Raw genomic sequence first — 13,310 nt, 5'->3', positions numbered from 1 at the left:
TTTGTATTTATCTAACAATAGCGCATGCCTTTTGTGGGTCAGTATGGTTATGAATGTTGTGAAAAAGCAGACACATTTTTTGTTAGTTGAGACTTGAGACTTGAGACTATATTTCATTCGTTTCTAAGTTATTTAGATTCGGGGAGAAATCAATATCATTTTGATGATTTTATTCCATTTTGTTCCATGTTTCTTTTGTTCAAACACATCCCTAAATCCTTTGTACAAGATTTAGTCTTTTGTGTTCATGTTTGTTGAGGTATCATTAGTTGATCTATCGTACAATGTCATGGCTAGATCTGAATTTATTGGTAGGCAAAGAACACTCTGGGATTCTACTTAACAGTTCCACATCAATTTATCTTTCCACATCAACTTAACACTAGATAGAGGCTAAGAGCATATACACAATATGTATGTTTTTATTATTTACTGTATTACTTATTGGTGCAGATACCGGCTGAACAGACAATGGAATCTTGAATTACTGGAACATAAATATTGGAAAGAAAGTTCAAGATCACTCATCCACTAATTCTGAAGCCAATATTACTCCACCACAAACCACCAAATCATCAAACCCAGCGCCATCAAGGTGCACCAAAGTGTTCATGCCACACCAGTCAAATGGATGGAGGGACTTGTAAGATTATTATTATTATATATATATATACAATGCTGATCAGGTGCGGACGTCCGCACCAATGGTTTTGGTGCGGATTTCCATTTTTGCACCACTTTTCGATCGAATTTCCTCATCTCCACCGTCTAGTATCTAGATAATATTGTGTAGATCATCTCTGCAAAATTTCAGCCAATTTGGTGATCATTAGGGTCCTCAAACTCGAGTTTTTCTGGTATGAACATAACCGGACAGAATTCAGTCCGTCCATTTTTTTTTCAAGTTTGAGGGCCTTAACGATCACCAAATTGGCTGAAATTTTGCAGAGATGATCTACACAATATTATCTAGATACTAGACGGTGGAGATGAGGAAATTCGATCGGAAAGTGGTGCAAAAATGGAAATCCGCACCAAAAAATTGGTGCGGACGTCCGCAGCTGAGAAAATCCGTATATATATATCTACTACTTATTAACAACAACTACATATATATTATCAAATCATCAACCAAATCGATCAACACATATATATATATATACATCCAACGACGTACTTAAAATCGATCAACTCAATCACACTCAAAATCGATCAACTCAAATAAAATTTAAAATCAACATATATACACATATACGTACCTATATATAGCTCCACAAACTAATTATGGACAGATTTCGACAACACCCAAACTTTTTCTCCAGTTTTTTTTTCCCAGATGATGAGCTGCTGTCCAGATCTGCAAATATAAGGCACTTTAGCCGACGAAATTAAAGCTGCTGTCCAGATCTGCAAATATAAGACACTTTAGCCGACGAAATTTTAATTTCGTCAGCTAAAGAATTTTTAAAGTCGTCGACTAAAGTTGACAGACTATAGCCGACGAAAAAAATTCTTTAGCCGACGAAATTTTAATGTCGTCGGCTAAAATTGACTATAGCCGACGAAAATTTAAATTAGCCGACGAAGGAAAATTTCGTCGGCTAACGTGGACTTTAGCCGACGAAAAAATAATTCGTTGGCCTGGTTTTTTTATTTTCGTCAGCTAAAGCCTTTCTTCTGGTAGTGCCCTTTCGATAACCCATCTCCTCTTCTCTCTTAAAACCCTAAATTCACTTCTTCGAATCTATCACGCATACCCACTCCATCACACATACTCCTTCTTGCTATAAGATGGCAGCGTAATGAAAAGTCGTATTTTAAAGTTGACGAAGCCCCATGAAATTTGAAACCATTGAGGGTTGGGTGTTTCGACAATTAATGGAGATGAAGGACATCGTGGTTTGGATTCGTCGAGAAGACAGGGACATGAACGAATGGATTCGATCTTATGGTGAGTTTCGATTCCAAAATTTAGGGTTTCTGGTTTCAAAATTTAAGGTTTCTGGGTTTCAAAATTCAACCTTATATCCACTGTTGATGGAAAAGGTGGTTTTTATTTTTGATGGTTTCGATATCTAGATAATAAATTATGGTTGGTTGATAACTTTTTAGGTTTTGAGTTTCTGGGTTTGGGAGTATATTTGTGGAATTGATTTCAAAGCTGTTGTGATGTTTGTTATAGGCCAGATAACCGTATAATATGGTTGTTGAAGTGGCGCCTAGATCTGCCAAAACTTCTGGTCTGTCCCATTTTCCTTTTTAAAAGCTTTGTTAATGATAATAATATTTCTCAGAGGATTAAACAATTGTAATTGTAGTGGTAGAACACTCACTTCACATCCTTGAAGAGATTAGTTGACTCTAACCTGCAGGCGTGAAGTTTGTAATAGTAAATTCAGTTAATAAAACTGAACAAAGTCTTAATCTCTTGTCATTAGTTCGTCAGAGTTGTAATCAGGCACATAATTATGTATTTATCTATCTCTTAAAGCCAACTTGAAATAGAATTTTTAAATTTTACAACTTAAGCTGTTGGTCTAAACACAAATAATCTATAATAATTGGATTCAATAAACTAACCGAGTTGTTGAATCATCACAAGAAAGATTCTAATTTACCAGCACAAACTATATCAAATGAACTAGCGAATCGATATATACAGTAGACTTGGTATATCTCTCTTTATTCTTTTATCAAGGGTTTTGGGCGTTCGGGGATAATACCCCTTAACGGAAACCCAATTCCCATTCGAGCAGGGTTAGGACCGCCCGTAGACGGGGAAGCTCTCCTAAGATTGTTGCTGCATACACAAGGATCGAACCTTCGACCTTGCTTAAGCCACACTAGCTCCCACCCACTAGTGCAAACAAGCATTGGTACTTGGTATATCTCTCTAATGTATAATATTGTTAGTTCTTCGTTCAGATTAATATTTTTAGTTCAATTTGTTTGTTGCTTAAACTATATATAACAAATCTATGAGTGGTCCTGAGGATCGTGAGCACTAGTTAAGCTTTCACAGAGAGCAACAAGCTTTGTATAATCAATTAGCTATATGAATCAGTTTTTACTTCTCATGCATTATGAAATTATTCAACATGAAGAAGCTGTTTCCTTGTAGGAAGCTTTATATATTTTTTGGATTGCCCCAAGTTCATCATTAGAAACTTGAAGTTGTTGTGTTGATGATTTGCTTTTAATATTGTTCAAGTTCAGTTTGAAATTGGTATGGGTTTGTGTGGTTCAGTGGTTCGGTATTAATAAAATAGGGGGTTTCAGTAGTGATGTTTTGTGTGGTTCTCTAGAAAAATGTATTATTTTATCTTAAATGTGATTGAACAGGATTGTTGTATGCAAATTTGTTGTTTATTTGGTCACTTTAGTTTTGGCATGTACCTCTTTTATGGAGGCAAAATTACCAATTATATAACCTACCCTTTTGGGCATGTACCATTTGTCTTTGTAGATCATCCAGACTATTTCACACTTAAGATGTTGCATGGAAGGTGCATATCAGGCTGTAATACCTCAAAATTTTGATATTAGCTCCCGATATTATTTGGGAATTTTCGAGTTAGAAGTTAGTGTGTTTTTCAGGTTCGAAAGAAGGCTGGAAGTGTAAGCGTTTAATTTCTTGAAAATGCTTTATTCTGAAGGCTCAAGAGTTGACTTTCTAATCTGTTGGGTTTCTCGAAACTTCCTTTACGGAAGTTGTAGAGCACGACGATACGAGTTCGTAGACACATGGCACGCGTAAAACGATCTTCGTATGAGAAAGTTATAGTCAGCGGAAGTTGTGGCTTTTCGGGAATATTTAGGTTAAATAGGAAAATTTCGTTTTGGGTCCTCATTTTTTCAGAATCACATTTCTTCTCCCTCTCCCTCCCTCTCTCCCCGAACCCTCACCACTAAAGTTCTCCAGCCGACCCGACTCGGACCCGGTTGACCCGACCCGGATTTTCCGGCCGACTCTAGCGGACTCAGACGGTGGCACCGGTCAGATTCTCTTTCTCTCCTCTGCGCAATCTTCCCTGTGTTGGTGGGTGAGGACGACTCGAGCTGAGCTATGCAAGCCGAGCGCCACAGTGAGGGCTGGGGACCCGGTTTGCAACCCGATCGAATTCTCACCTCCGGCAGCGGCGACGAGGCTTGAAACCGGTCGAGATAGAAAGTGTTGGGCGCTCTGGTTCAACTTATGGTGGTCTTGAAGCTCAACTCACGACGTAGAGTTACGATGGGTGGATTCTATCTTTCCGGCCAGTTTTCTGGCGTGCTCCAACCGATCTGGCGGTTACTCTAGGTATGAAAATTGTTCTCCTTGCCTTGTTGTTCATGTTGGGTATAGTGGGTGTGCTTTATTGCAAGGTTGTATGGTGACGCGTGGGGCCCACTCGCTGCCTTCTGTGGTGGCGCGTGGCGGCGCGTCCGGGAGGGGATTGGGAGGTCTGTAGTCTTTGTTAGGTTGTGCTTATCGATACGAGCACGTGAGTATGTTGAGTGTAGTTTTCAGAGTTGCTTGAGCATGTTAGGGTTTTGTGAAGTTCTTAGGGGGCGTGTGGGGCCCACACGCAGCTGCATGTGGCGGCACGTCTGAAAGTGTTAGCGTTGTTGGTTGTCATGTTGAACTTATGAAAACAAGTGTAAAAGTCGTATTTGTCAGTTACTAAGGTTAACGTTTTTGTTAATAGGGTGACTTGTGGAGTTTAGTTTTGAGCTAGACGCTTGTATTTGTGTGAAGACGCAGCGGGAGTAAAAGTGAGTAAAATCTCACCAAGGTCCACTTTGTGACCTATTTATTTTGATGATGATTATGATGATGATTGTGATGTTGAGTTTAATGATGATTATGATGGTCATTTTGATGATGATTATGATAGTGATTTTGATGATGATGATGATGATAATTGTTATGATGACGATTATGATGATGAGTTTAATGATGATGATGATAATGATTTTGATAATTATTATGATGATGATGTTGATGATAATGATTTTGATGATGATGATATTATTATATTGTGAGTAAATCTCACATGAGTTCATAAAGGAACCGAGTTTATTTTATAGTTTATTATTGCTAGTTGTGAAGTTGTCCTTGAAAGAAAATGATTTTGTTTTTAGATATAAATGAGCTTAATCGTCAACGGCTAATTATGAAAATATGTTTTCTAATAAAAATAAAATCTTTCAAAAGGACTTCTGATCATGGGTTATAATTGGATGTGTGTCTTTGTGGTGATTGTGTGCATTAATTGTGAAATGGTGTCTTAGTGGTGATTGTTGTACATTAGTTGTGGTTGTGTGCCTTTGTGGTGATTGTGTGCATTAATTGTGGTTGTGCCTTTGTGGTGATTGTTGTGCATTAGTTGTGGTTGTGTGCCTTAGTGGTGATTGTGTGCATTAGATGAGGAGCCTTCGTGGTGGATCGGGAACCAAGCCTTGGCCGGGTGATTGGTTACGGTCAGTATAGAGCTCTAGTCTGTCGGTACTTCATGGGGGATGACTATGTGTTGACGAAACCATGAGTATGTGTTTGTCTAGTTACTTATGGGGGATGATTATGCGTTGACGAACTCATAAGTAAGAGTGGAGAAATGATTTGCGTGATGTTCTTTATTGTTGTCATTTAAATTCCTTGTTTTAAGTATCTCCTGAACTATGCTTAATGCAGGAGATTCTTTAATTTTATTTGTGTGATTTTTAGTGGAATCCTGAACTACGCTTTTTGCAGGATTCATTTATGATTTTGAATTGTTGTGTTCTCTTAATTATTTCTTCTAAATTTCTTTTGCTTTTAGGTGATTCCTGAACTAAATTATTAATGGAAGAATTCCAATTTTTATTCATATGTGATGTTGGGTTGAGTCTTTTATTGTTGATTTACTCATACGAGGTATTAAAGCTTACCCGGTTTGTTGTTTACAACCCAGTGCACCAATCCATGGTGTAGAGGTTGTTTTTGCAGGTCAGGTTTAGCAGAGTTGAGGCTGTGGCAGATAGGCATTATTCTTGTTGTTTACTTTCTAGATTGCAGTGAGTTTTGAGGGAGATTTTACTTTGTTCAAATTATTTTCCACAAGTTGTAAAACTAAATTGTTGTATTGATTGTTTTTCTTTTTTATTATCATGCCTTGAATTTGGAATTTTTATTTATCCAAAATTCGGGGTGTGACACAGGCAATAAATATGTTGGAGGCAAAATAAGCTACTTTGACAATGTGGACAAAGATAAGATGTCTTTTGTTGAGATAGATAGTATGCTACATGAGATTAATCTAGATTATGCTTACTGACGAATGTATTATTGGTATAGAGTTGGTGATGAAAGAGGGTGTTTAATGAAGTTGGAGTCCGATTGGGATGTTTTGGTGATGTGTACCCTTGTACCTCTTGTGAGATTGATATTTCTCTATGTCGACCACAAGGAACCAGAAGATGATGACTTCATATATGAAGACTTGTTTGTCATGCAACCAAGCAATGTTTTGATAGAAGAGATAGAAGAGGCTAGACCTAGCAAGGGAGTGGTGATAAAAGAACCTGAATAGGGTGTGCCTACTCAATGTAGCGTTGTTGGCGGGAAAAATAATAAGGAAAAAGGAAAGCAAAAACAACTTGAGGTTCCTAAGTCCATGAAGCCACATAAAAAGGTAGTTCAGCATGGTTGGGAAGGTTCAAATGATGTTGGGCAGTCATCTAGTGGTTTTAGGTCACATGATGTGGAGCAGGATAATTTGTTGCAGAATGTGGCTGGGAATCTGCAAGACTTTGATAATTTTGATTCTTTGGATTTTCTACAGTCTTATGGTGGTCAAAGGCAAGAAAAAGTGGGTTATGAAGATCAAGAAGGTTATGATGATGAACCTTCAGATAGTGAGGATTCTGATTACTACCCTCTACCAGAAGATAAGGACTATGACAAGTATGTAGATGATGAGGATGATTATATTGTTGAAGAAATTACGGATGAAGAAGAGCAATGAAAAAGATCACTTCTCAATGGTCATGTTGGATCAAGAAATGGAGAAAATATGCAGCATCTAGAATTTTTTGACAAAGAGGATATGTTTGGAGGAGTAGATTCTGATGAAGAACTGCCCAACTACATTGTGAACTCTGATGGTGAGAGGGAAGAGCAAGGGTTGCACTTCATGTCACGCCCCGGTTCTTAAGTTATTTTACGGTTATTTACTTTGGTATTATTTTGGTCTTTTACCGTGTTAAGTAACCGGTTACCCTTTAAGGACCCTAAAGTTGATTTTCTTTTCCGTTTGGAATTTGGGGAAACTTTCTTCATGAAAGTTGTAGAGGACGTTAATACGAGTTCGTAGACATGCTATGTGTTAAAATCGGAGCTAGCATGAAAAAGTTATTATTAAAAGAGTAAATTTTGAGTTGAAAAAAGGGGGTAATTATTAATGGGTATTATTTTTTGGTTGGGTTTATAGCTGGGCCGGCTGTGGAGCAGCCCAAAACCCTCCCCCCTCATTTCCTCTCTCTCCCTCTCTCCCTCACCCATCACTTTCTCTCCCTCCCTCACCTGTGCAACTTGACCCGCCGGAGAAGAGCCTCTATCCGCTGCCGTCCGGTCGCCAGGGACCGCCGGACCACCTCTGCCCGAACCCTCGCCACCTCCTCTCCCTCCCCGGCCTAGCCCCCGAGCCGTTAGCTCGTCAGAAGAGGAGAAAACCCGCCGGAGATGCCGGGAAGCTTTTTGCCGGAAATCCCACCTCCGGCCGCCATAGGTCGAAATCTTTGGCTTATCTTGTAGCCCTCATCAAGGTGAGTAATCCCTCAAAAGGAATTAGTCTATCTCGTTGTGGTTATAGAGAAATGTATAATTGAAGTTTTAGGGATTTATGGATGTTTTGGTTCGATTGCCCTAGTTAGCCTTACAAATGGACTAAGTGCTAGTTATGAATGTTGTTGAGCATGATGAGAGGAATATTCTGTGAAAATTTGAGAAGCATTGGAGGTCGCCGGAAAACGGTTGCCGGCCGCCGCCGCCCCTTAAGGGCAGTTTTTCCTGCTTTTGAGATGGTTTTAATAAGAGGAGTTTATTGAAGTATAGTTTGGAATTTTTGGATGAGTTTTGGTTAGGTTTAGAATTTTTCGGAGATTGGAGAAAATGCCGGTTATTAGAATGAAAATCCGGCCGTTGGATTTCCTTGGTATTTATTATAGACTGTTAGAATTGATGAATTAAGGTTGTGGTAGAGTTTGGTGTGAATCCGGCGAGTTTAACCCTATTAAGAGTAGAGGGTTAAACGGAGGAGAGTTAGATATTTTAATTCACGTATTTATTTTTCTGGAATTGAAGTTTGGTTCTAAGCATGGTTGTTGTGCCAGGATGCGAAGGGAACCTCGCTTGAGTGGCGTTGCGGTTATCGTCGGGCTTATGCCTAAATTTGTGAGTGGACATTTTGGTTTTAAAAATAAGTATGCATGCAAGATTTTATAATCTATCATTTTATTTTCCGAGCATATAATATAATTTTTCAGTTCATGAGATGAGCTTGAAAATTATTTGAGTTTGGTGCATTTATTAAGTGTTGGTCATGATTTATGGAGTTGAGCTCGGATTATTATTTTGATATTTGAGTTTGGATATTTTTATAAATTCCGGATTTCATTAAATGGTTTTAATGGTGGATTTTGAGATTTATATAAGATTTCCAAAAATGGGATTTTCGGTAGTTTCCTATTTTTAATTCTCGAAATTATTGGTGGAATATCGATCTTGACTTTGAGTTTTATAAATGATTACCGAAAATGGGATTGTCGGTAGTTCTCCTCATAATTTAATTGTTTATTTGAGGCATAATGATTTTGACTTGGAGAATATTTTAGCGAGTATTTTCAGGCGGAGATACTATTATTTATGATTCATATCTGTTATTGAAATCTCGCTTATATTTATAAATTGGAGAATATTTTGACGTGTGAGACAAGTCATTGAGTTGTGTTATGATTTCTTCTGATGATTTTCATGTACGGTTGGGAACCATACCATTCGTTTGGCCTTGGAGGGAAGTTTAATGGATTTAAGTGACTTCGTATGTTTTAGTCACCATATTATAGGGTCGTTTATCTTGATTATTGCTAGCTAACCTTATTAGCGGTCCTCATCATATGTGAGTCGCTATTATAGCCTTATTAGCGGTCTTCTTCATATGTGAGTAGAGCGCTTAGCGTGGGACGCTATTATACCTTGGGAGGCAACCGATCGGTATTTATATTTATTAGTTAGCTAGCCTTATTAGCAATCCTCATCATATGTGAGTTGAGCACTTAGCGTGGGACGCTATTATAGCCTTATTTAGTGGTCCTCATCATATGTGAGTTGAGCGCTTAGCGTGGGACGCTATTATAGCCTGGGAGGCATCGACCCGAGCCTGGGAGGCTTCTTTTTCATGGTGATAACTCTTCCCCTATTTTATTCTTCTCAATAATATATTTGATTAACCAGCGGGGCTGGTTTATCTCCTCTTATGAGATTTCTGTTTTAACTAACCAGCGGGGCTGGTTTGTCCTTTATTAAGTGATTTTGGATTTAAAGGTTTAAGGACGTTTAAGTTGCATGCTGTTAAGTTTTAAAAGTTGAAAAGTGGGAAAGTATATAAGTTTTATAATTGTTAAGTTATTGAATTTATTTTTGTCCACTCATTCTAACGTTTTTAAATTACTTTCCCCTGGGCCCTTTGGTTTATAAATGCCCAGTTTGCAGGCTAAGTTATTTGAGGACGAGCGTATATAGAGTCGAGGCATAGTCAGAGGCTGCTTCCGCTAATTCATTTTCATTGTTTTCATTCATCATTAGATATGCTCTGAAAGTCTAGTAGTAGCTTATTAAATGTCCTTATTGTTGGTTGTGGAATTATTATTAGATGAGAAATTGTTATTGAGAGTTTTGATGAACTTGGGGAGCAGGAAAGCTCCAGGAGATGAGGATGGATGTTTGATTATAGAAGTGTTAAGTTGGATTTTTCAAGAAAGGGTTGTCTATTTTCAAAGAAGGTTGTGCCGAATTTTCGGTAAATTTTCCTTGAAGGTGGACCCCACAGGATTTACCTCGGGTTTCAGGGTGAAATTCGGGGTGGGTCCTGACACTTCAACCCTAAAATTGACATGGTCAGACCAAGGTTCCAGTTGGGCATGATGTTTGGTAGTGTCGTGATATTGAGGGATGCTCTTAGACTGATGGCTTTAAAAAGGGGCTGGGAGTATCAGTATCAGAAGAATGACAAGGTCAGACTAAAGGCTATATGCAAACAAGATAATTATCCTTTTCTGCTATTTGCTTCTAAATTGCAACATGAGGATACTCTTAAGATCAAGGAGTGGATTCCTCGCCACACATGCATGGTGAGGATGGTGAGGATGAAACATTTAACAATACCATGGTGAGGATGAAACTTCTAGTGAGGAAGTTCAAGGATCGAATTGCCCTCAATCCGGACTAGAACCCAGGTGAGAGTTTATGTGTTTTTCTGATGGGGTGTTTATATATGTGTATTATATACTAAGTTTCTGTTGCAGAATCATTAGCCAAGACAATGTCAAGTGAGATGAGGGCAAAAGTTAACAAGCAGATGGCTTACAAGGTTAAGGTGGCGGTTTTTGGAAGAGGTTGAGGGTTCCATCCGAGATCAGTTTGCAAGGTTAAAAGACTATGCGAATGAGTTGAAGAGGGTTAATCCTGATACCACAATGGATATAAGGTGTGATTTCAGCAACAGTAACAAGGATCCACAGTTTCAAAGAATGTATATATGCTTGGGAGCCTTGAAGAATGGAATGAAATCTGGTTGTAGAAGTGTGATGGGCTTAAATGGTGCATTCTTGAAAAGTCCATTTGGAGGCCAGCTTTTGACTGCTGTTGGTGTGGATGCAAACAACAACAGCTGGGTTATTGCATATGCTATGGTGGAAAATGAGAATAAAGATTCATGGATCTGGTTTTTGGAACTTCTTTGCAAGGACTTAGATATCAAGGAAGATGGAGTAGGATGGGTTTTTATTAGTGACAAGCAGAAAGGCCTCATTCCTGCATGTCAAATGGTGGTACCAAGCGCGGAAATCAGATTTTGTGTAAGGCATATGTGGACCAATTTCATAAAACTATTTCGTGGAAAAGTTTTGAAAGATCAAATGTGGAAGTGTGTCAGGAATACTACAATGCCTTACTACCTTAAAGACATCGAAGAGATGAATGATCTTGATAAGGATGCATACAAATGGATGACACGTAAGTGAAGCGATAAAATTTTGGATAAAGTTTAGATGCTTACTGTCCTTTTGTTTTGGTGCTATTGCAGTTTTAGCAGGATGATTTAACTACTGTTTTTGTTCAACTTGTTTTGCAGACGAGGATAGGCCTCCAAGACATTGGTGTCAGGTATTTTTCAACACAACCAGCAATTGTGACATAATGGATAACAATATATGTGAGAGTTTCAATGCAGTTATCGTGGATGCTAGAAAGAAGCCTCCCATTACCATGTTCGAAGAAATAAGGTGGAAGCTTATGAAGAGGATTCAAATGAGAAGGCAGATAATGGACAAGTATGAGCACAATATTTGCCCTAAGCCAAGAGACACTTTGGAGAAGAACAAGATCAAATCTGCAGATTGTACTCTAACTTTCAATGGTGGGGATAGATTTGAGGTTGAAAACATTCAAGGAACCAAGAATGTTGTTGACCTAAGGCTGAGAACATGTAGTTGCAGGAGCTAGGATTTGACTGGAATCCCATGCAAGCATGCAGTTTCAGCCATCTACTTGAAGAGGGAAGCCCTTGAGGATTATGTTGCCGAGTGTTATTCGAAGAAGACATACATGGCTATCTACAACAATTTCATCTATCCTATTAACAATATAGACATGTGGTCAAGGTGTGAGGACCAGCAATCTTACCTCCTTCATATTCAAGAATGCATGGAAGGCCGACGTCGACAAAAAGGAAAAAGGATCAATCTGAAAAGTTTAAGGATGCATCTGCAAATACGGAGGGTAAGTTGAGAAGGCAGCAGAGATCCCTCAAATGTGGCATTTATGGTATCGTAGGGCATAATAAGATAACATGTCATAGGCATTTACCTCCAAAGGAGAACAAGAAGAGAAAAGCCAGCAATGAAGGGCATCAAATTTCTGATCAGGTATTAGAGTTTTATAAATCTTAGAGTACTCTTGTTTTACTAATTTCATGGCTATTTGTGTCACTTATTGTGTACAACATTATTGCAGCCAAAGAAACCAAAGCGACCTCCTATGACTCTAAATGAAATGAGGGCAAAAGCAAGGAAGAATGCCAAGAACCAAAGGGTAACAATTCAACTATATTACATCCATTAAAATGTATTTTCTTTTTACTATATAAGCTCTTTACTTTCATGTGTTTTTGTTGGCTTAGGAAAAATATGCTGCTGCCAAAGCTGCAAAGCTGGCAGCAACCAACCACTACCAGAAGAAAGACTTTAGCCGACGAAAATAAAAAAATCAGGCCGATGAATTATTTTTTCGTCGGCTAAGATGGACTTTAGCAGACGAAATTTTCTTTCGTCGGTTAATTTAAATTTTCGTCGGCTTTGGTCAACTTTAGCCGACGAAATTAAAATTTCGTTGTCTGAATAATTTTTTTCGTCGGCTACAGTCTGTGAACTTTAGCCGACGAAATTTTTAAAAGTTTAGCCGACGAAAATATAGTTTTGTCGGTTAAAGTGCCTTATATTTGCAGATCTAGACAACAACTCATCCGGGAAAAAAAAACTATACGTAGAATCTTCAAATGCAAAAAAGTCGTGAAATAAGATATGACCAGAATGGTGAAATACGTTTACGGTTGAAAAATCACAGTATTCCGGTAAAGTCTCGGTGCCGATAGTTGCGGTCAATGCAATTTACCCTTATTATTCACTATGCTGCAGATTTGGCGTTTGGTGTCCGATTAACTATTGTGATACCTTTCCGGAAGCGCAACGGCCCTACGAGTCAAACTCAATGCTATGCCATGACCTATGGGCCTTTTTGGACATCCGAGTCCGTTTAGGGCTTCAAAATGCAGTTTTCTTATTTCCGATTAGAGTTGACCGTTTCGATCGAGCCTTTAACGTTGTCGAATCTAGTTGAATTTTTTACCATAGACATCTTTTGTCATAATGATCATATCTGACGGTCGAATTTTGGTTTGTAAATTTTAGTCATCGGAATCATGTGTCTACTATTTACCGTTATTATTCTCTATGGGGAGGCCTATCGTCGGAAGGTAAATGTCTCAAAATTTTTATATGGGCAGTTACGTCTCATC

At 38.4% G+C, this 13,310-nt stretch overlaps 1 protein-coding gene across 1 annotated transcript; it reads left to right on the top strand.

The window, feature by feature from the left end:
- The first annotated feature begins 10,131 nt into the window (after positions 1 to 10,131).
- Positions 10,132 to 11,740, top strand: LOC101315264. Its single transcript, XM_004305579.1, has 3 exons — positions 10,132 to 10,377; positions 10,633 to 11,251; positions 11,370 to 11,740. The coding sequence occupies exons 1-3, from the start codon at positions 10,132 to 10,134 to the stop codon at positions 11,738 to 11,740; spliced, it is 1,236 nt and encodes a 411-aa protein (XP_004305627.1).
- Positions 11,741 to 13,310: the final 1,570 nt, after the last annotated feature.

This window comes from Fragaria vesca, linkage group LG6, assembly GCF_000184155.1.
Source record: "Fragaria vesca subsp. vesca linkage group LG6, FraVesHawaii_1.0, whole genome shotgun sequence".
Classification (NCBI taxonomy): Eukaryota; Viridiplantae; Streptophyta; class Magnoliopsida; order Rosales; family Rosaceae; genus Fragaria; species Fragaria vesca.
The sequence above is the reverse complement of the archived record's forward strand: the minus strand, read 5'-3'. Positions and strand labels throughout refer to the sequence as shown.